Source organism: Microplitis mediator, chromosome 7 (genome assembly GCF_029852145.1).
Source record: "Microplitis mediator isolate UGA2020A chromosome 7, iyMicMedi2.1, whole genome shotgun sequence".
NCBI classification, from domain to species: Eukaryota; Metazoa; Arthropoda; class Insecta; order Hymenoptera; family Braconidae; genus Microplitis; species Microplitis mediator.
Window position 1 is genome coordinate 8,975,994 of NC_079975.1, and position 21,332 is coordinate 8,997,325.

Below are 21,332 nucleotides of genomic sequence, written 5' to 3' on the forward strand. Positions count from 1 at the left end.
GGTCGTTCGTAAATTTTATAATTTTGTGAGAGAGGAGAGGAATGGTGAACAGGCTGAAATAAATTTATTAAATGCTTTAATTCCAATTTCTTATTAATTAAGCACCTTGCTTATTATTTATTTTCCCTTAATAACAATTAATAACCTTATGACAAACTAAATGCTTATGACAAACTAAATCTCGTCCCCCGGACGTTTTCCTTATGACAAAACTAAATATCGTCCCCTGGACGTAACACACACACACACACTCTCTTTAAAAAACCGTCCACCGGACGTTAAACCTTGAACCTTAATACACTTTTATAAAAAACCGTCCACCGGACGTTAAACCTTATTTTCCTTAAATTCTACTAATTTTAAAAAACCGTCCACAGGACGTTAACCCGCTTTTCTTATTTCTAGTGTCCACCGGACATCTCTTAAACCTAACTTATATTTTGTCCACAGGACCTGAATCACAGACACATTTTCCTTCAATTAACATTACTTGATTCTACTTAAAACTCTGTTTTCCTTTTGTATTTTCAATATCATCACAATCTTTTCACCCAAAATTATCATGACTCTAATTCAACTAAAATTCCAATATAAATTTTCCCACATTAACTCATTCTGATTACAATTTATCACTTCCTTAATCTACAATTAACTCACTGATTTTACACCTATTAATTAATTAATTTATTGTTTAAATTAAGTATTAATTAATTAATTTTTCCTTATAATTTTCCACTAATAATTTTACCAGTATTTTTATACATTGATTTACTTCACAATAAAATAATCCGTTTCTTTCTATTTTACTCAATAACAATTTATCACAACTCTAGCGTCCTTTTTACGACTTCATTTTATTTAGATATTTTAATTAATTAACTTAAAATTAGTTTATAATTAAATCACGACTAGAATTACGTTATGAATTGACTAGAAATTCAGCCATTGAGTTGGCGTTACTCGGTCTTGAATCTTACTGACGGATTCGAGTAAATTAAAGTTTATTTATGAATTAATTCAGCCACTGGAATAAATTCCGGCCTCAATTAATTTACTGACGTTATCGGATAATTTATTTAATTAGTTATTTACGCGGGAAAATTATTTTATTCCAGCCAAAGGCCTCGGATAAAATAAATTCAGAGTTATAGACACAATATAGCGAATAAGAGCGGCGCAACAATTTGAAAAGACGAGACGCGTGGTTGTAATGCCAACGGCCTACAACTTCCAATTTATATACGCGAGGACCAACGGAAAGATATTAATTAAATTAACTATAATCAATTCTGCCATTGGAATATAAATTCCGGCCTTAATTAATTATAATTTTACCTTGATGAATTTTACCGCAGCAACCAGATGAGACTTGTAGCTGATGTCCGGCTATTTCTCCAACTGTCGTCCAAATTTCCTTACAGGTAAATCGGCTCTTCTGGTTCTCGATTGTCCGGTTTGTTCTCGCTCCCGATTGTTAAGGTCCTCGTCTTGCCTCGTATAAAATGGTGTAGATGATGCGTCCAATCACTCTAGTCGTTCACTAACTTTCACTTAGGCGTCCATCGCCTTCGGTCGTCCGATTGACTCTCTCTGGGTGTCCAACGAACTCTCTCGATTTTTGGCACGGCACTCCCTTATAACTCTTCGATTCACCCCCGGAAAACTCATCCCTACTAAATTAATTAGCAAAAGAGAGGGGCGGATGTTCGGGTCTCACTGATTAGCGACACCCGGTGACATGTCGAATCACTCAATTTAATAAACCGAACTATAATTAGGGCCCGTTATCGACCGTGGACAAATTCAATTTTATAAATAATTAAATAGTTATTGGGATCTATTTTACCCTGTTACAAAATCAATTCTAGAAATTAATTTTGCTCGAATAAATTTAGTAACGCACACCAAGTACATTGAAATTTTTTTTTTCAATTCTATGGAAATGTTTTCCATGATTTCGAATTATATTAGGTACTTGGTGTTTTTTCGATTTGATTTATTTTTTTTGTTAAAAGAATCTTTTCTTAATTGTAAAAAATTTCAAACGTACTTGGCGCGATTTTATACAGAGAATCTGTTTTTGGTAGGATTATATTATCTCTTCATAATTTAATCAAAAATATCTATCATAGTGATTTGAGTGTATCAAAAAACATTTCAATTTTTTTTTTTTATGTACCAACAATAAAATCTGTATTCAGAATAAGTGATTAAATTCTCTATGGATTTTATTTATTATAGGACATTTCCTTTTCTAAACATAAAATCTTTGTTCAATATAAAGTTTTAATTGGCGAAAAATCGATTAAATTTGTGGTTAAAGGAAATTATCCGAAGCTCTTAAAAAATTTTGATAAAAATACACTGGAACTAGAGATTTCAATCTATAAAATGCTTTTTTAAAATCTCGATACGATTATTTTTCACAAAGTTACAGCCTTCCAAAAATCACTAAAAAATTTCGAAAATTTTTCTGTTCCTTTAATTTATGGCATGAGTGTATATTAAAATGAGTGAGAGACTTCAATTAAATCAAAGCTTCCAGAAAAATGGTGACGTAAGCATATGCTAAGCTATCGTCACAAAATCAATTAACAACAATGCAAAATGGAGATATAAAACCAATACAAAGTAAATAATCAGTGAATCAGTTTTGTCTTGAAATCCGTGTGCAGCAATAATTATATACTAAGCAGAAATGTTCTCAGGAAATCCAATAGATTGTTATTATTATTATTATTATTATTATTATTCGTCTTTCAATCAAATAAGATATGAGATAAGTTTTGAATTTCCGGACAATATTTGTCCTTAATATATAATTATGGCTGCACGCGGACTTCAGAAAAAGATTGATTCACTGATTACTAACTTTGTATTGTTTTTACATCACATTTTTACATTGTTGTTGATTGATTTTGTGACGATAGCTTAGTGTATACTTACGTCACCGGTGGCCTGGAATTTTTGCTCTAATTAAAGTCTCTCTCTCGTTATAATATAACAGGCTGATTACGATTTTGTGGCTCATAAGTATCGTAATCTTCGAAGGTATAACAGTTTACACGAAAGAAAATATGATGTTACTAATCACTCTAGTTGTCATCACTCAATCGTTTGGCATACAGGTAATTTATTTAATTATAATACCAACTTTTTATTCTACATGGAAAGAAAATTCCATTAAAATTTATGATATAAACTTAATCTTGTACTATACTCTAACAAACATCAACTTTCAAATGTCTTACTTCAAAATTTACTACTCTCTAAATATGAACTAGTGATTTTTCACTAATTTCAAGTGAATATTCACTAATTGCCAATGCTACAATCGTACTACGCAGAATTAGTGAATATTCACTAAATGAATATGTGAATATTAGAATTCACTGATTTAATAAGTGAATATAAGAATTCACGAAATTGAAAAGTGAATATGCGAATCCACTGATTTCATAGGTGAAAAAAAATATTATATTGCGAAAAAAAATATAAGACTCTTGTAATTAGATCCGAAATGTAATTAATGTATTAGAATCATTACTTAGAGGAGGTGTACATGATGTTGATTGATGAAAAAATCCCGGTGACTACTGGGTTCGAACCTGCATCCTTCTGATTCAAAGATTTTGATGCTATCCACTGCGTTGACCCACGCATGTGATCGCGTGAGTGTAAATAGTATATTGGTTATGATACCAAACAATAACTGATAAAGAAATAAAAAATCCGTAATGTTATGATTGACGTACTTTTCATATAAATATATTATAGTTCTGTACTTCTATTTTTTTTTTATTTTGAAAGTTTTTTATTAAAATTTTTAAAAATAGCACCATAATTATTAATTATATTTATATCTAGTAAAATATTTAATTATTTGCTAGTTAAAGTTACTAGTGAAATTGTGAAATTCATAAATTAAGAAGTAAATAACAGTTTCACTTGTAGAAATTATGAAAATATCGCTAGTTCAGTAGTGAAAATCACTAATTTGCTAGTGAAAATTATAGTACTAAATTTATTAGTGAGAATTCACTAATTTGTTATTTAAATACACTGATTATGAAGTGAATACTGGTTCACTAACGTAATTAATGAAATTTCCACTAATTCATGTTTAGAGAGCATAGTAATTTTTAAATAGAGACTGTATTTTTACTGTTTTTTTATATGGTTTATGTGGATTTTAACACTCTCTGAAATTGAGAGTACTTCTGTTGCCGAGCGGTCCAATACAAGGCGTCAGTCAGATTGCACTCGAAAAGTTTCGTGTTCGAATCCTGCACCCATCCGAGCGATTATTATTTTATACTTTTATTTAAAATTTCTATTACACTATATTCTCAAATTTCACGATGTTCACCTCGCAATTTATAGTAAAGAGCTTAATACTCTGTGTTATTAGTGGGTAGTATTATTTCAAATAAAGTTTAGAATCTTAAATCGTAAAAATTATGATTTTAAAGGTATAGTCCATCACTACAATGATCAATAGGAAAAATTACGATGTTAGCATCATCAATTAACTGAAATTTTTTTCTGTGTACTCACATTTGTTCTTTTTTTTTGCAGTAAATATATTGTTCTTAATATAATTTTTTTAGGGAGCCATAGATGTCGTTTTCGAGGACACCGATTGTCCCTTCTACGATAAGGAATATTTCTTAGAACCTGAAGCTTTTGTAAATGATCAGAATGCATTGTTTTCAAACATCACGATAATTAAACGACTTCCGATAGAAACTGAAGTAATTATTGTTTCGCATTATTATTATCGTTATTACTCATATTATTTTTTTTTTTTTATTCACTCCCTAAAAATGAATCAGTGAAATTAGTGGTATACTTATAGCTGTAGAAATAGTAACTATCCACTGATTCGCGAGAATTTCACTAATTCATTTTTAGAGAGCAATAATACTCAAGATTTTCCTTACGCCAGTAAATATTTAACAGATATTAATTATAATATGATACAATTTGTTGCGTTTCACCACAGATTTCTCTGCTTAAAAAATCCGATAGATTCTTATAGCTGTATGTGGGGAATTCCACCTGGGTCGAAAAATTTGATCTGTTTTAAATCAACTAAAAATTTTAAGTTATTTTTATTCAATTTTTTATTTTTCTATTTATTTAATATGTGAATTTTAATCTAGTTTGTCCTTACTATTTCTTATTTAGACTATTTTCAGATTTATTTACAATAATTTGTAGTCTGTTTTTGTTCTAATCTAGATCAAAATCAGACTTGTTCTATCTATTATTTTAGTTTGATTTTGATCGATATAAGATTAAAAACAGATTAAAATTTTTGTTTATAATTATAATGATAAATACTAAAAACAAAAAATTAATGAAAGTTTAATATTATTTTACATATTAGTATCAATTAATATTTATTTTATTAAATAAATTAGCCTCAATTAACATATAGACATTATTTAAGAAAAGTTTATCATCATCCTCCTTCTTTTCTTGTGATGGCGCCCGGGTCAAAAATAAAACTTGATTCAGGCTCGCTTCACCTTATTTTCTTTTGAAGTTATCGATTTGCCGACAATTTGTTGATAAGATCTCGACTTTTTCGACTTAAGTTTAATTTTTTTCAACTTTTTGAACTTTTTTCATCTTAGATTTAACTTATTCGTCTTTACTTTAGTACGATAGTCATTCACATTACTTCTTTCTTGCTAAACCAAGTCGAAAAAAGTCATTTATTCGCTTTACTTTCGCCTTAATATATAAAAATTATTTCACCTTAGTTCTGACTTTTTCGACTTATAATTTAAGTCGAATAAGTCTACATCAAGTCAGTTTCGACTTGATTTCAACTTTTTCGTCTTAAATCGTGACTAAGTAAGCCAGTTAAGTCTAAACCAAGGCGAAAACATAATATATTTCATACCTCCGTAAAAAAAGTCGAGTTTGTCTTGTGAAAAACGGCTCCAAATTTCGACTTAGTAAACCAAGTCTAAATCAAGTTTTATTTTTGACCCGGGGGTGCATCCTCAGTAATTGAAACTTTCTTTGAACATGCATTCTGAGAAAAATCAACTATTTTCCTCTGTCTTCTTCTACCTTCAACTCATTCAGTTCCTTATCATCATCTGTTAGATATTTTTATAAATATAGAAATTTATTATTATATTTATATTCAATATCCCTCGATAAAAAACGTTTGGATCCAACCAGATATGTCTGGATCTCGTTATATCTGTTTATATCCAAATACATCCAAATATTTGATCTTGCTAGATATAAGCATATATAATTATATCTGCTCAAATCTAATCATATATAAGCAGGTATAGAGACGTATTAAGATTGATATCCAAGTAGATATACGCATATCCAAGCATATATAAGTATATCTGCTCAGATCCAAATATATATAAGCAGATATAAAAATTTATATTCAAGCAGATGTACTTATATCCAAGCATATATGAGTACATATAGTTACATAAGTACATATCTGCTCAGACCCAACTGTATGTATGTGGGTACATAGATGTAAAAATAATTCATATCCAAGCAGATATACGTATATCCAAGAATTTATGACTATATTCAAAAATGTGTGTCTATATGTAGTCATATTTGGTCAGATCCAATAATATTTAAATACAGGTAAGGCTCCTGAATCGTCGAACTGTCGGGGTTTTACTGCGAAGAAGACATTAAATATAGAGTTTTTTTTGTCTAATTATACACGAATATCTGAGTAATATACGAAAATTAAAAATTTGTTTTTTCCTACTGATTTTGATATATACGTTATTTAAATCACAAATTTGATATTGTAAGGAATAGATAAAATAAATCAGTTTCATCAATGTTTCAAAAGTATTCATCTATTTTTTTTACTTAAATATCAATTGACTTTTAATATATGTTATACATAGGTTCATCAAAAGCATTAAGAGGTAATATCAATAAGATCCAAGATGTGAGTAGATATTGTTTTTAGAATGGTCTAAAGTATAATATATTTATACATGCATTCATTAGAATGTAGTGAAACTTGTTTAGATATATGTGCTTGAATCTAGTAGATTTCTTTAAAGATCGACATTTACGCAGATCTGCTTGGATACACTTATGTATTCGTAAATATAGTGAGATCTGTTTGGATCTCTTTTGATATTTTAAGATCTGTTTGGATATATTCAGATATAGTGAGATCTCTTTGGATATTGTCAGATCTGTTTGGATCCGCTTGGATCGCGCCAAAATTTGGATCCAAGCATATCTGACTGTTTGGATCCAATCATATATGCTTGGATCTAAACATTTTTTATCGGGTATAGTATCGTTAAATTAAAGATATGCATTTAGGTTACAATGAACATTCATTTATTTAATTTAAAAATACGACAAATAGCCTTTGTAAACATATGTAGTTTCATTGATATAAGTATCTGTTCTGCCTGCGTGAGGATCCGTATAGCTAAATTGGCTATACGTTGCATCGTTATCGGTTTTCGGTTCCCTAAATACAGAGTTTGCGCAATAGTCATATCAGAGATTCATAAAATGCCTAAAATAAGGATATGGATCGTCATTTTGATGATCCACTGTGAGGAAACTCTGTATAGCTGAATTGGCTATACAGCGTATCAGTAAGTAAGTTGAGTAGGGTAGAGGTACCGTTTTTGGTCACTTTAGGGCCAGTTTTGGACACTTGAAAAATTTTAATAAAATATTTTGTAAAATACGCAAAACCATAATGATTTTTTTTAGTTTCTTCAGAGATACTTTTATCCCACTATTAAAATAGAAATTTTATTTTACACTTTTTCATTAATTAAAATAAAGTAATAAATGTCCAAAAATGGAGCAGTGGCCACAAATGGTACCTCTACCCTATACAGCGTATAGCCAGAATAGCGATACGTATACTCACTCTGACGATATTTCTTTCGTGTATATAAGCTTTGTAGCTCATGAATCAAAAAAATAATCTGTTCATCAATTTTAGGCACGTTTCACAATACTAGGAGCATCAATGGGAGAATATGTTGTGAGTACTGGAATTGACCAAACGGTGGACTTGTGTGATTTAATAGAGGACCCTATTTTGGCAGGTCCTTTTCTTAGTGCAATTGGATTTTCTGAAGACCACTGTCCACCGGAAATTGTAAGTTATAACACCTTTGAAAACACAAAAGCCAAAGCGAGTGATATTCATTCTTCAGATAATAATATTTATTAGGATTAAAATTATAAAATATTTTACATACACTGTAAAAAATTCGCGGAGTGAATGCGGATTAAATTCGGAGTGAATGCGGAGGGAATGAATTTTTAATTATTCACTCCCCTCGGAGTGAAATTCACTCCGGAGGGAAGTTTTAAAAGTACACGGAGAAAAAAATCTGGTAATATTCGTTAATTTTCAAATAAAAATTACTATTTCGCCGAGGCAAACTTGAAACGGTCCAATAATGTGGAAATTTTCCTTTTAAATGAGTAAAAATTATAATCGCTTAATCCTATGAATTACTAAATTATAAGTAAAATTACTTTCAGTTTTAGAGTACAAAACTAAAGCATTCAATAAAATTTACCATTTGATTTAGTAAAAAATGTATCTTAGAATAAAACTTTCACTGAGACTGCTATTGAATTTTTACTAATCCAGATAGTAAAAATTGTCTCCTTGTGTGTAATAATAAATTTTTTTTCCAACATATATATATATATACATACTGTCGGAATTTATCTGTATATATATAAATGTATATATCTCAATACCAATTTAAAATCCACCATCTTTTTTTTTTTTTACCACTGTGGGATTCGAACCTACGCCTTCCGAATATTCCAGTTTAAGTGCAAGCATGCTAACCACTCGGCTACAGGTACCCTTCCAATATCTCAAAGTATATGCCAAATATAAATAAAATACAATGACCTCTATATTATATCTTACGCATTAAAAGTCACAATGGCAAATAGTAATTTTTACCCGCTAAGTAGCAATTCACGTTATCGATGTTTTAAAAACTGCAATACTTTAACAAAATTTATTTGATATTATAATTTTTAGAATACCTGAGTTCTTTTTACAATGTTTTCAGTAATAGTTTTAAAATGTTATAAAATAAAATTAATAATCTTACAAATTGTAATAATCGGGATATAAATGAATAATTTTCGCGAAATTCATGTAAACATAACTTGAGTCATGAGTGACTTTTCTGTTGTTTCCAAATGAAAATCACTATCTACTCTATACTAATATTTTTTATTTTATCTACTGAATTTTATGGAATAGATAAAAAGAAATATAAGTTTTATAGTAATTTATTTTTAATGAATTGTAATATTCAATTTATACACTTACAAATGTTTTTAACGAAGAATTGTAATATTATCAAAGAGATTTTTGAATATTGTTATTTCCAGAACGATCGTTGTAAAATAATTATGGATTATTACCATTCTTTATTCAATTTTTGCTAATCTGTATTATAACTTTTACAAATCGTAAAATTTACAATACTGATTGTAAGAATCAACAAAAAAATGTAATTTTCCATTGATAATAGTAATTTTTGGTTTGGGATTGTAAATTTCTCTTAGGAAAGTAATTTTTATTTGACGACTATAATTATTAGCTAATTTTGAGCTGCGCTTTTTTCCGTGTATTATTGATAAAATATAACTCCACTAAGTAAAATCGAAATAAAAATTCGCGTATTACAGTACTGATCAACCGATACGCACACACACACGCATATATTCGCACACACGCACACATGCGCACACCCGATCAGACACATGCACAAACATACGCACACACCCAAACACACGCACGCACACACGCACAAACGCACACACCCGATCAGACACACGCACACACACACGAAAACATTCGCATAAACGCACACACCCGAACACACACACGCACACATTTGCACACTCGCACGCGCACTCACGCACGCACACACAGACACCCGCACGCACGCACTTGCACTCGCACACACACGCTGTTTAACAGTTTACTATAAATTAATTTAAATGTTAAAACTCCGGACCGGAGTGAAGTGGGAGTGAAATAAAATCCGCATCACTCCGCTAAAAAAAACTCCCAATTCACTCCGCATGTGGAGTAATTTTTTTGAAAACTCCGGATTTTTTGCAGTGTATGTGAAACGCACAAAGAAATATACAGTTTCATGACGGCGATTTCGCACAAGAAATTGAAGGAAAGTTCAAACGTTAACGAATTCATTTTTTTTCATTTTTTGAATGATATTAAGCAAAAAAGTAGATTTATAGCTAAATTGATCACAAAAATAAAAAATCTGTCTATCGGTTGACCCTGCGGGCCAGCCCTAAAACTTCCCGCTGTTTTCGAGCTACTTGAGCCCGAAAACTTTGTCGTGAATACATTTTCGAGCTCTTCGAGCTCGAAAATACTTTTGTATGCCATTGTTATCGAAAAAAACCGTGTTTTAGCATATCTTTCTCCCACGATATCTCGCGAACGATGTAACCGATTTTAATGGTTGAGGCAGCAATCGACGTGTTTTATTGAGTTCTAGAGCTGATCAGATTTTGAAGTCGATCGTTCAACTCGTTTCTGAGAAATCAATAAAAAACTAAAAAAAAAATTTTTTTTTCGTAATTCGTCAATTTTTTCGAGTCTACTTGATCAAATGATCTGAAATATTCAGAAAAGTTGATGGCCAACGAGCTCTTACGATTATCGCCTTAACCATCCAAATCGGTTCATTAGTTAAAAAGTTATAGACCGATCACACACACACATACACACACACAGACACTCGGACATTATTCCTAACATAGTCAGAATAGCTTCTTATAGGACCTCAAAACGTCGACATCTGATGAAATTCCGATTTTCGCAAATCGGGGTGAAAATAATAATTTCCCGAAATTTTTGAAAATCATCGATTTTCTTAGTGGGAAGTTAAAAAAAATTAATAAATTCAATATTTAAAATAAAACAGAAAAAAAAATGGGCTCAACTCAAATTATTTCAACTTCGTTACACATCGATACGAAGGAATAAGTGCATTACGCTCATAACACTGAAAATACCAAGACCTCTAAACGCACTAATGGTACTAAAGCATTAGTGTGCAAAAATTCTAGTCCACTCGTTTTTCATTAATATTTTTTCATCAGAGAATGTAACTACAAAAATGCTACTTCCTGATTAAAGAGGAACGCTACCGGACTTTTTCCTCACACTCCGAAAAATAAATGGGACTACGTCTGTTGCATTCGTAGAGTAATTGAGAATTTTAAAACAATTTTTCTCGGAGACGAATCAGAATTTTTGAAAATACGAAATTTTTAGCACTGCTAAGGTTTTCAAAAACGCTAAAGACTTTCTATTTTAGGTTTCCAGTGTTTGTCCGTGAATTAAATTGAATTAAAAATCCGTTACCGTTGCCCCTTAAGATAAACGATTTGCAATGTTAAATGCCCACAAGGGCGATTCAGAAGCATTAAATAGTATACATACCTTTGGCAGTAAAGTATAAGAAATGTCTCAGATCACATGTAATTGTTGACCAAGGCGAAGCCGATGCTGCAAACAACTACTAGCGAATTCGTGATTCACAAACACCTGCATACCCGGGTCAAAAATAAAACTTGATTCAGACTTGATCACCTTAAATCGTGACTTAGTTTAGATCAAGTTCTGTTTTTGACTAGTAATAAGGTGTCGGGGACAATGTTTCTATAACATTTTAATAAATTTTACAGTAAAATCACACGGAAAGAAAAACATGGGAATTTTTACAATTTTACTTAGGAGAAATTCCCTTGTTGACATGGCTAATTTTACTTTATCAACATGGGAAATTTTACTAGGGAAAAATGGGAATATAACCATATTTTATGGGAATTTCACCCATATATAATAGGAATATCTTCCATGTTGCCATTGGCAAAATTTCCATGTAGAAATGGAAAAATTACTCTGTTAACATTGCTGAAATTCCTTTATTGACATGGGTATTTTTACCATGTCAGTATAGGAATTTTTCCCATGTTACTGAAGTAATTTCTTCTATGTTGACATGGGAATTTTTCCCATGTTGACAAGGAAAAAATTCCTCTGTTAACATAGTAAATATTCCTATGTTTACATAGTAAAAATATCCATGATGGCATGGGAAAAATTCCCATGTCAACGTAGGAAAAATTGCAATGTTGCATGGGAAAAGTCCACAAGAAGCTGAAATCACTAAAATACCAAATTTTTTGGTCGTTTTTATCATTTAGGCCTTAAAGCGATAAAATAGGGATCTGTGAAGGTTTTAAGATTTACGAAAATAGAATTTCAAAGTTTCTGAAAAAATTTTGTGTAATTTAATTAAAATTTGTTTGTAGCACCTACCAAACAACAAACGTCTTTATAAATTCGATTAATATAAACGAGTAGGGGAAGAGGGGGCAAAATGGGCCCCCTAAAATTTTGGATGCCTCAAAATATTTGGGGCCAAAATGCCTCCCCCCCCCACCCAAATTTTTAACATGAATAAATGGGCTTAGACTTTGAATACCGAAAAATATTTTTTAGCCAAACGGGTTCCTAAAATTTTTGTAACAGAAATGATTGAATAGTAATTCAACAGAAAACTTTGAATTAAGTTATTTTAAGGTCTAAATCTTCACTACACTGTAAAAAATTCGTGGAGTGAATGCGGATTAAATCCGGAGTGAATGCGGAGTGAATTAATTTTTAATTTTTCACTCCCCTCGGAGTGAAATTCACTCCGCAGGGGAGTTTTCGCAGAATAGATAATTTTTTATTAATTTAATTCCTCCGGAGTGAAATTCACTCCGGGGAGGAGTTTTAAAAATATTATTAATAATAAATTACTCCACTCAATAAAATTGAAGTAAAAACTCGCGTATTACATTATTGATCAGCTGATACGCACGCACACATTTGCACACACGCACACACACCTGCACACACATTCGCACACATCCGAACACACACAAGCACACATTCGCACACACACACAAACACCCGCACACACCCGAACACACACATGCACGCAAACACATTGTTTAACATTTTAATATAAATTAATATAAGTTTATTTAAGTATTAAAACTCCGGACCGGAGTGAATTGGTAGTGAAATAAAAGAAACTCCCAATTCACTCCGCATGCGGAGTAATTTTTTTTAAAACTCCGGAACTCCGAGTGGCGGAGTGAATGTATTCGGATTGAAATTAAATCCGAATTCACTCCGGATTTTTAACTTCCCGCTAAGAAAATTGTAATTTTTCAAAAATTCGGGAAGTTATTGGTTTCGGTCCGATTTACGAAAATCGAATTTCCATCAGATGTCGACGTTTTGAGGTCCGAGGGAGCTATTCTGACTAATTTCACGATGATGTCCGAGTGTATGTATGTATGTATGTACGTACGTACGTATGTAAATACTTGTATCTTTTGAACGGATGAACCGATTTCGAACTTTAAGGTGTCATTCGACGCGGATTGTCAATATCTTGAAGCCGAAAGAAAATTGAGCTTGATCGGTAGGGCTCGTTCAGAGATATTCTGAAAATAAAGTTTTTTGAAAAATGTTTTTTTTTTGATAACTTTTAATGTGCTCGATAGATTGATTTCAAAATGGACTGGGCTCTAGAGCTTTATAAGCCGCGTCGAATGCCACCTCAACCATCAAAATCGGTTCATTCGTTCAAGAGAAACCGTTGTCGAAAGAATTAAAAAAAATATTTTTTTTTATTTTTCCTAAAATATCTCAAGAACGACTCGATAAATCGAATCCAAAATTTGATCAGCTTTAGAACTTGACAAAACGCGTCGATTGCCGCCTCAACCATCAAAATCGGTTAATTCGTTCGCGAGATATCGTGGGAGAAAGAAATGCTAAAAAATGGTTTTTTACAAAACAATGGCATACAAAAGTATTTGCGAACTCGAAGAGCTTGAAAATGTATTCACAATAGTGTTTTCGAGCTCAACGAGCTCGAAAACAGCGGGAAGTTTTGGGGCTGGCCCGCAGGGTCAACTTATAGACCGATTTTTTACAGTGTATCAACTCTTTTTTATACTAAATACATAGCAAAAAGTTTCATAACATAAAGCAAGCAAGAAACATACATTGAGTTTTGTTGGAGGACTGTTTTACCCAACTTTACAGGATTTTTTAATTTTGATCGACACAGCAAATTAACACCAGAAACTCAGCAAAAGGAAAAAAGAAGTGAAACAAGCTGAAAAACTCACATTTTAGAAATTTTTTAAGGGGGGCCTATTTTACCCCACATTTTTCAAGTTTTTATTTTCAATGGACAGAACAAATTAAGATTAAATACTTGGCAAGGGAATAATAAAAAGTAAAACAAGTAAAAAAAACTGAGGATTTGAAAATTTTTTTCTTAAGGGACCCATTTTGCCTCCCTCTCTTCCCCTATATAATCATCAATTCAATTCATTAATTTTGATTAACTTAATAACTTACGTAAAAAATACATCAATTTACAAATATTTTACTTTTATATACATGGAAATTTCTACTTTGTTAACATGGGAATTTTTCCCATGTTAACATGGGCATTTTTCCTATGTTAACATGGGAAATTTCCCCATGTTGACATGGGAATTGTTCCCATGTTAGCATGGGAATTTTTTCCATGTTAACATTGGAATTGTTCCTATATTACATAGTTATTTTTCCAATGTTGATATGGGAAAATTTACATTTTCAATATAGGAATAATTCCAATGTAACAAAGCAAAATTTACTATGTGACATAGTTACAATTCATATGTTGACATAGTAAAACTTACAATGCCAACAAAGGAATTTTCCCCATGTAAAATTGGAAAAATTCCCATTTTTTTCTTTCCGTGCAGATAAAACCTTATACATACAGTTGTCATATGACAATTTTTATAATGTTTTAAACTGTATAAAATTTTACAAAATTGTGTGAAATTCTATCAAGTTTTACAAATTGCTATTTCACACTAGATGCAATAATGACATCAAAGTCCCTAAAGTTTTATGAAATGTTAAAAAATTTAATTCAATTTTATAAAATTTCATTTACCCAACTAGAATTTTTTATAAGGACCTGACGAGGCCCTTATCGGGTTAATCTTATTTCAAATAAGGTCCCGATCAGGGTATCCTGACAAGGATCCTGATATGGATGTAACGCTTAAGGCCCATGAGGTCCTCATCGGGATTGCCTTATCAGGACCTTACCAGGATATTCTTATCAAATCCTTATCAGGATTACGTTATTAGTAATTTTTTTTTTTTCAAATATTAAATTGAAATAAAAAATTAAAAGAATTTTAATTCGATCGAGATTGTTATCTATTGTATTGAGAGCATTAATTAGAGAAAGTAAACATGATTTTTATTGATGAAAAAGTGATTTTTATATAATATTCTTTTGTACTTTGTTTAATTTTTAGCCTATAAATGAAATATTTAAAGGGGTGGGATAACTTTTCTTTGAATAAGGTCCTGATCAGGAACTCGTCAGGTTTGCCCTAATAAGGCAAACCTTATATGAACCTGACAAGGTCCTTATGGTACTTTAGGCAAATCAGGAAGAAATTCTAGTCGGGTACTTATTACTTCCCTTACTCAGATCTTACTATATAAAATTTCACTGTACAGTCTTATAAAATTGTGTATAAAATTTTATATAATTTTATAAAATCGTGTAAAACTTTATAAAATTTTATACAATTCTATAAAATTGTATGAATTTCTATAAAATTTTGCTGTGAAATCTTATAAAATTTGATATAATTTTCTCAAATTTTCTAAAAATATTTTTTCCTGGGAATGGAATCAATTTTTGACACAAGACATAATGATTGATTGGATACTGAACACATCTTCAACTAAAATCGTTTTTCAAAATTCAGTATTGATTCTTGTTACTCATATCTAGGAATCTCATTGTTATATAATGTTTTAATCTTAATTCTAACACTTTCTAGGGTCATTATGGAACCGAAGGTTATATATTTACAACAGAAACATTACCAGATACAGCGCAAGCTGGTCAATACATGCTGAATATGACTCTATCATATGAGGAGAAAATATTATTACTATGCCAAACATTCACCAAAGTTAGTTAAAACGTAAAGTTATTTTTTGGACAGGCACTATTATGATAATTACTTATTTTTCGTTGTGTAATCATGGATTCTAATAAAAATAACTACTCTAATAGCTTTCTTAATCCTTATGAATTCTGGGGCGAGATAATTCCACAAAATATCCTCAATACATTTGATGTGACATTTCGCGAAGATACTTGCGTAAGAAGCATTAGGTCAAAGTTTCTACAGAATTGCTTATTGGCAGACAGTTAGCCTTCCTTTGTGACGCGTATTATCAGCATTAAGGTAAGTGACCCCTTTATCGGCCAGGCCTCCTTTATCGGCCACTTAATCGAAAAATCGATATATTTCCCTCATAAGTATACGTATTCATGCATAAATAGTTTAAAAAAAAAATGAAATTAATCTAGTTTAGATTCAACATACTCTGATTATTGTAAAAATTCATTTTATAATTAAAAAAAAAATAGTTGTGCATCAGATGCGATTTCTAGTGATTTCTTATCAGGTTGGTTAAGGTTTCTTGTTTTTTCAATAATCTATTACTAATTAAAAACAACGATAAAAGTCCGATTTTTTTTTGTAATCTCATTAGCTCGTTGCATAGTAATTTTAAGAGTTAAAAATTTAATGATTTTTGCCTAGTTTATATTAAAAATAGGGTGGCCGAATATAGATACAAGAAAGTTACCTCTGTATGCATTATCGGCCACCTTAGTTATATTTTTTTTTAAGGTTATCAGCATTTATATGTAAAATAGTCAATTTAATTTGTTAATATCAAAATAAATGAACAAATTGATTAAGTTATGTTTCAAAATGAATATAAATATTAAGAATAGATGTAAATAAATTATATACATCCGATGAGCTAAAATTTTATCTATAAGGTGGCCGATAAAGGGGGTCTAGGCAGGCTGATAGAGGGGAGAGCTAGGCCGATAGAGGGGACATCCAGAATTGAAGTTATTTTCATTTATTATTTAATTTCTAATAAATATTTTTACATTTATTTTTTTTTTCAATTTGAAGCTAAATGTATAAGCTTGACGCCCATACTGACATAGGCTCATCCGCCATGACTATCGTGAATGTTACCATTCCCGTGATGGTCAAATCATCTATACTCACAATTTTTAAACGAATGAAAAAATCTCTGCTACCATACAGTATGGTAGAATCGACCATACAACATAGTGGTATCCGCGAAAAATTTCTTTCCGTGTACATAGTCGAAGATCGGTAAAATGAGAGTAGCAATCAGACGTCTACGCATTAGTTAAAAAGTTATAGACCGGTCACACACATACACACACACACACACACACACACACACACACACACACACACACACACACACACACACACACACATTCAGACACTCGGACATCATTCTAAAAATAGTCAGAATAACTTCCTAGGACCTTAATACGTCGACATCTGATGAAATTTCGATTTTCGCAAATCGGGGTGAAAACAATAATTTCCCGAAATTTTTGAAAATTATCGATTTTATTGGCGGGAAGTTAAAAATAAAAAGTACATTTTAGATAAAAACAAAAAAAGTTTTTTGTTTGTTCATATTAATATATATTATTTTCTCATTCAATATAATTTAAAATGATTCAAATTATTTGAGTTTTTAATTGATATCTATTTACAAATAAAAATTTATTTAATTCACACTAGGGTAAGTATGGGTGTTACTGCGAGTGTGGGTATTACTGCGGATTTTTTTGTTTCAATTAAAAATAAACGATAACTGAGTTTTGTTGATTTAAAAAAAATTATTGCTATAATTGAAACCTGAAAGAAGTTAACTGTACAGTAATTTTACATGTACTATAAATTTTGAATTTGCTATTAATGAATTAAAATTGACAGGTGGTAGAGGTTGAACATTATGCCTTTTTTGTGAGTTCTTGCGCGAAAAGACGTGGAACTAAAAGGCCTTTTTTTTCTCAAATAAATGACTCAATTTATATAGGGGAGGGTGGGGCAGAGCGGCCCCCCTTCGAAAAGTGATAAAAAAAATTTTTTTTTTCGTTTTTTTTTTTTTTAACTTCCCGCTAAGAAAATTGTAAATTTTCAAAAATTCGGGAAGTTATTGGTTTCGGTCCGATTTACGAAAATCGAATTTCCATCAGATGTCGACGTTTCGAGGTCCTAGGAAGCTATCCTGACTAATTTCACGATGATGTCCGAGTGTATGTATGTGTGTACGTACGTACGTACGTACGTACGTATGTATGTATGTAAATATTCATAACTCTTGAACGGATGAACCGATTTTGATCGTTGAGGTGTCATTCGACGCGGCTTGTTAATGTCTTGAGGCCGTAGAAATTTGAACTTAATCGGTAGGGTGCGTTCAGAGATATTTCAAAAATAAAATTTTTTTAAAAATGTTTTATTTGGATAACTTCCAATTTGCTCGATGGATTGGTTCCAAAATCTAATCAGCTCTAAAACTCTATAAGCCGCGTCGAATGCCACCTCAACCATCAAAATCGGTTTATTCGTTCAAGAGAAACCGTTGACGAAAGAATTCAAAAAAAATTTTTTCCTTGGTTTTTTTGAAATTTCTCAAAAACGGCTGAATAAATCAATTTCAAAATTCGACCAGCTTTAGAACTTGATAAAACGCGTCGATTGCCACCTCAACCATCAAAATCGGTTAATTCGTTCGCGAGATATCGTGGAAGAAAGAAATGCTAAAAAATGGTTTTTTACAAAACAATGGCATACAAAAGTATTTGCGAGCTCGAAGAGCTCGAAAATATATTCACAATAATGTTTTCGAGCTCAGCGAGCTCGAAAACAGCGGGAAGTTTTGGGGCTGGCCCGCAGGGTCAACTGACAGACCGATTTTTTTAATTGTTTTCATCATTAAGAATGTATTTCTTTCTCTTGACAACTATTTTTGGTTTTATATTACTCGAAAAAAATTTTTTAAAGCGTAAAAAATCGTTCACTCTCGATTACCTTAATTACTAATTGTTATTTAATAAAAAAAAAATCAATTCTATGATTTTACTTTATTTCAAAAATTTATCAACTAAAAAAAAAAATTTAATTTTTATAAATTTTTAGTGACCAAATTTGCCTCTTACATAGAGAAACGGCCGAAAAATATGAAAAAATAATTTTTTCGGAAGTTTCGGCTGGTCCATTTTGCCCCAGGTGTTATGCGTAGGGCTAGAAATGTGGAAATATAATAATTTTTTTTTTAATTTGACGATAAAAATATGAAAAAATCACTTTTTCAAAATTTTGGGCGTGTCCATTTTGCCCCAAATGTCATGCGTAGGGGTAAAAATGCGCAAACATATCGGATTTATAGTAATTAGTCGAAAAAAAAAAAATTTTTTTTGGTCAAAATTTCAGGGGGGCCGCTCTGTCCCATGGGGGCCGCTCTGCCCCACCCTCCCCTATTTATTGCTTACAGAAGTAAGATAACCTTTATTTAACCCCAAAAGTTCAATAAAAATTGAATTTTGATTAATTAATATTATTTATTTACGGAAGCAGTAATTGGTACCAATAAACTGGGCATGTATGCATTACTGCGGTTGTAAAATTTTCTATTTTAACCTATAAAAATAGTGCGTGTATCAAGTTGTCCGTAAGTTTTTTCTTTGTTAAAAATCAACAATTCCTAAAGTTAATAATAAACAGAAGGTTTGTAAAAAAATAAATCTAAAGTGACCAAAAAAACAAGATATACTTATAATAAAGCTGACTTAAAATTAGCTTTAGCTGAAGTTTTAGGGGACATAAAAGTTGTTGAAGTTTCTAGAAAATATAATACACTGATATCAATGATAGGAGCAAGAAAAATTCACAAAATCAGTGACAAACCACCTGGACCATCAACTATACTTAGCGATGAAGGAGAAAATGAACTAGTTCAATGGATTGTTTACTATTGTAAACAAGGTTTCCCAGTAACAAAAAATAAATTGATTGAAAACTTAAAAATACTGTGTGACAATGATAATAGGAAAACCCCATTCCCTAATAATAAGCCAGGAAGGTTTTGGCTTGAAAGTTGAAAGAAATTAGAGTTTTCACATGAGTCCGAAGCCGTCATCAGTAGACTGTACTGTGCGGTGTTAACTTGTCATATTTATTGTTATAAATTAAAATAAATCTGTTATTATATTGATAAATTTTATTAATTATTTTATTGAGCTAATAATTATCTTTCAAACTTGTTTTATTTCATTTTTTGTCTGATCCCGAAAACATGACCAATGTTACACTCTCGTAATATTTATTAATTGAATCAATATAATTAATTTAGGGGAAGGGGGGGGGCAAAACGGGATAGGCCGGAAAAATGGGATACCCTCAAAATTTCGTCAAAATTTTTTTTTCTCGAAAAACTTTCGAAAATGGTCAAAAATGACATCTAGTATCATTTTACACTATTAAAAGCTAAAAAAAAAAACATTTTTATATTTTTTGCGAAAAGTATAAATGAAAAAAATGTACAAATTTTATTGTACTACAAATTTATTTTCATGAAGTATCACAAATATTCATTTTTGTGTCCACCATTTAAATATAGTGGAAACCTAAACATGCAAACATGCAAATAACCTTCTCAATAAGACAATTTATAGATAAACTGAGAAAAATATAGATAGCCCGAACTGGGAATCGAACCCAGACCAATTCAGTATCGCGCCGAGTGCTCTACCAGTTGAGCACATTCTTTAAAAATGTGTTGAGAGTAAATTTTTTTACTTACATCAATTTAGAAAGACATTATTACATCAATTTTATTCACTTAAAAAAAAAAACAAAATATTTACTTTTTTTTGGGGTATCCCATTTTGCCCGCAGAAAATAAAAATTCGTTATATTTATTTCAAATAGAATCAAAATGAAGCCAATTTACGATATTTATGTCCCTAAAAACTAAATTTTTCGTTAAGTATCCCGTTTTGCCCCCCCCCCCCCCTTCCCCCATATATAATTTATTATAAATAAATTCTGAACTGTTTAAACAGAAATGACGTTGATAAGCATCTTCAGAACGTTCGACGCAGTCCATTCGTAGATAAAACAAAGTGTCGATAAGAATTTGACTGTCTCGATATTTCCATAACGAACCTGAGATACAACACTGTATTAATTTTTTGATATATATATAATTAACTCCAAATCCATCGGCTTGATGTTATACTCTA

General features: G+C 31.0%; 1 protein-coding gene across 4 annotated transcripts; it reads left to right on the forward strand.

The window, feature by feature from the left end:
* The first annotated feature begins 2,978 nt into the window (after positions 1 to 2,978).
* On the forward strand, positions 2,979 to 16,252 carry LOC130671114 (uncharacterized). Of its 4 annotated transcripts, none has more exons than XM_057474821.1 (5): positions 2,979 to 3,128; positions 4,611 to 4,754; positions 7,991 to 8,032; positions 8,097 to 8,149; positions 16,006 to 16,252. In XM_057474821.1, exons 1-5 carry the CDS (start codon positions 3,078 to 3,080, stop codon positions 16,082 to 16,084), a joined length of 369 nt encoding a protein of 122 aa, XP_057330804.1. In that variant the 5' UTR covers positions 2,979 to 3,077; the 3' UTR covers positions 16,085 to 16,252. The 4 variants fall into 4 exon arrangements, with proteins under 4 accessions (XP_057330804.1, XP_057330805.1, XP_057330801.1 ...); XM_057474822.1 differs by lacking the exon at positions 16,006 to 16,252 and adding an exon at positions 14,208 to 14,446; XM_057474818.1 differs by having other exon boundaries at positions 7,991 to 8,149; positions 16,006 to 16,246.
* The last annotated feature ends 5,080 nt before the right edge of the window (positions 16,253 to 21,332 follow it).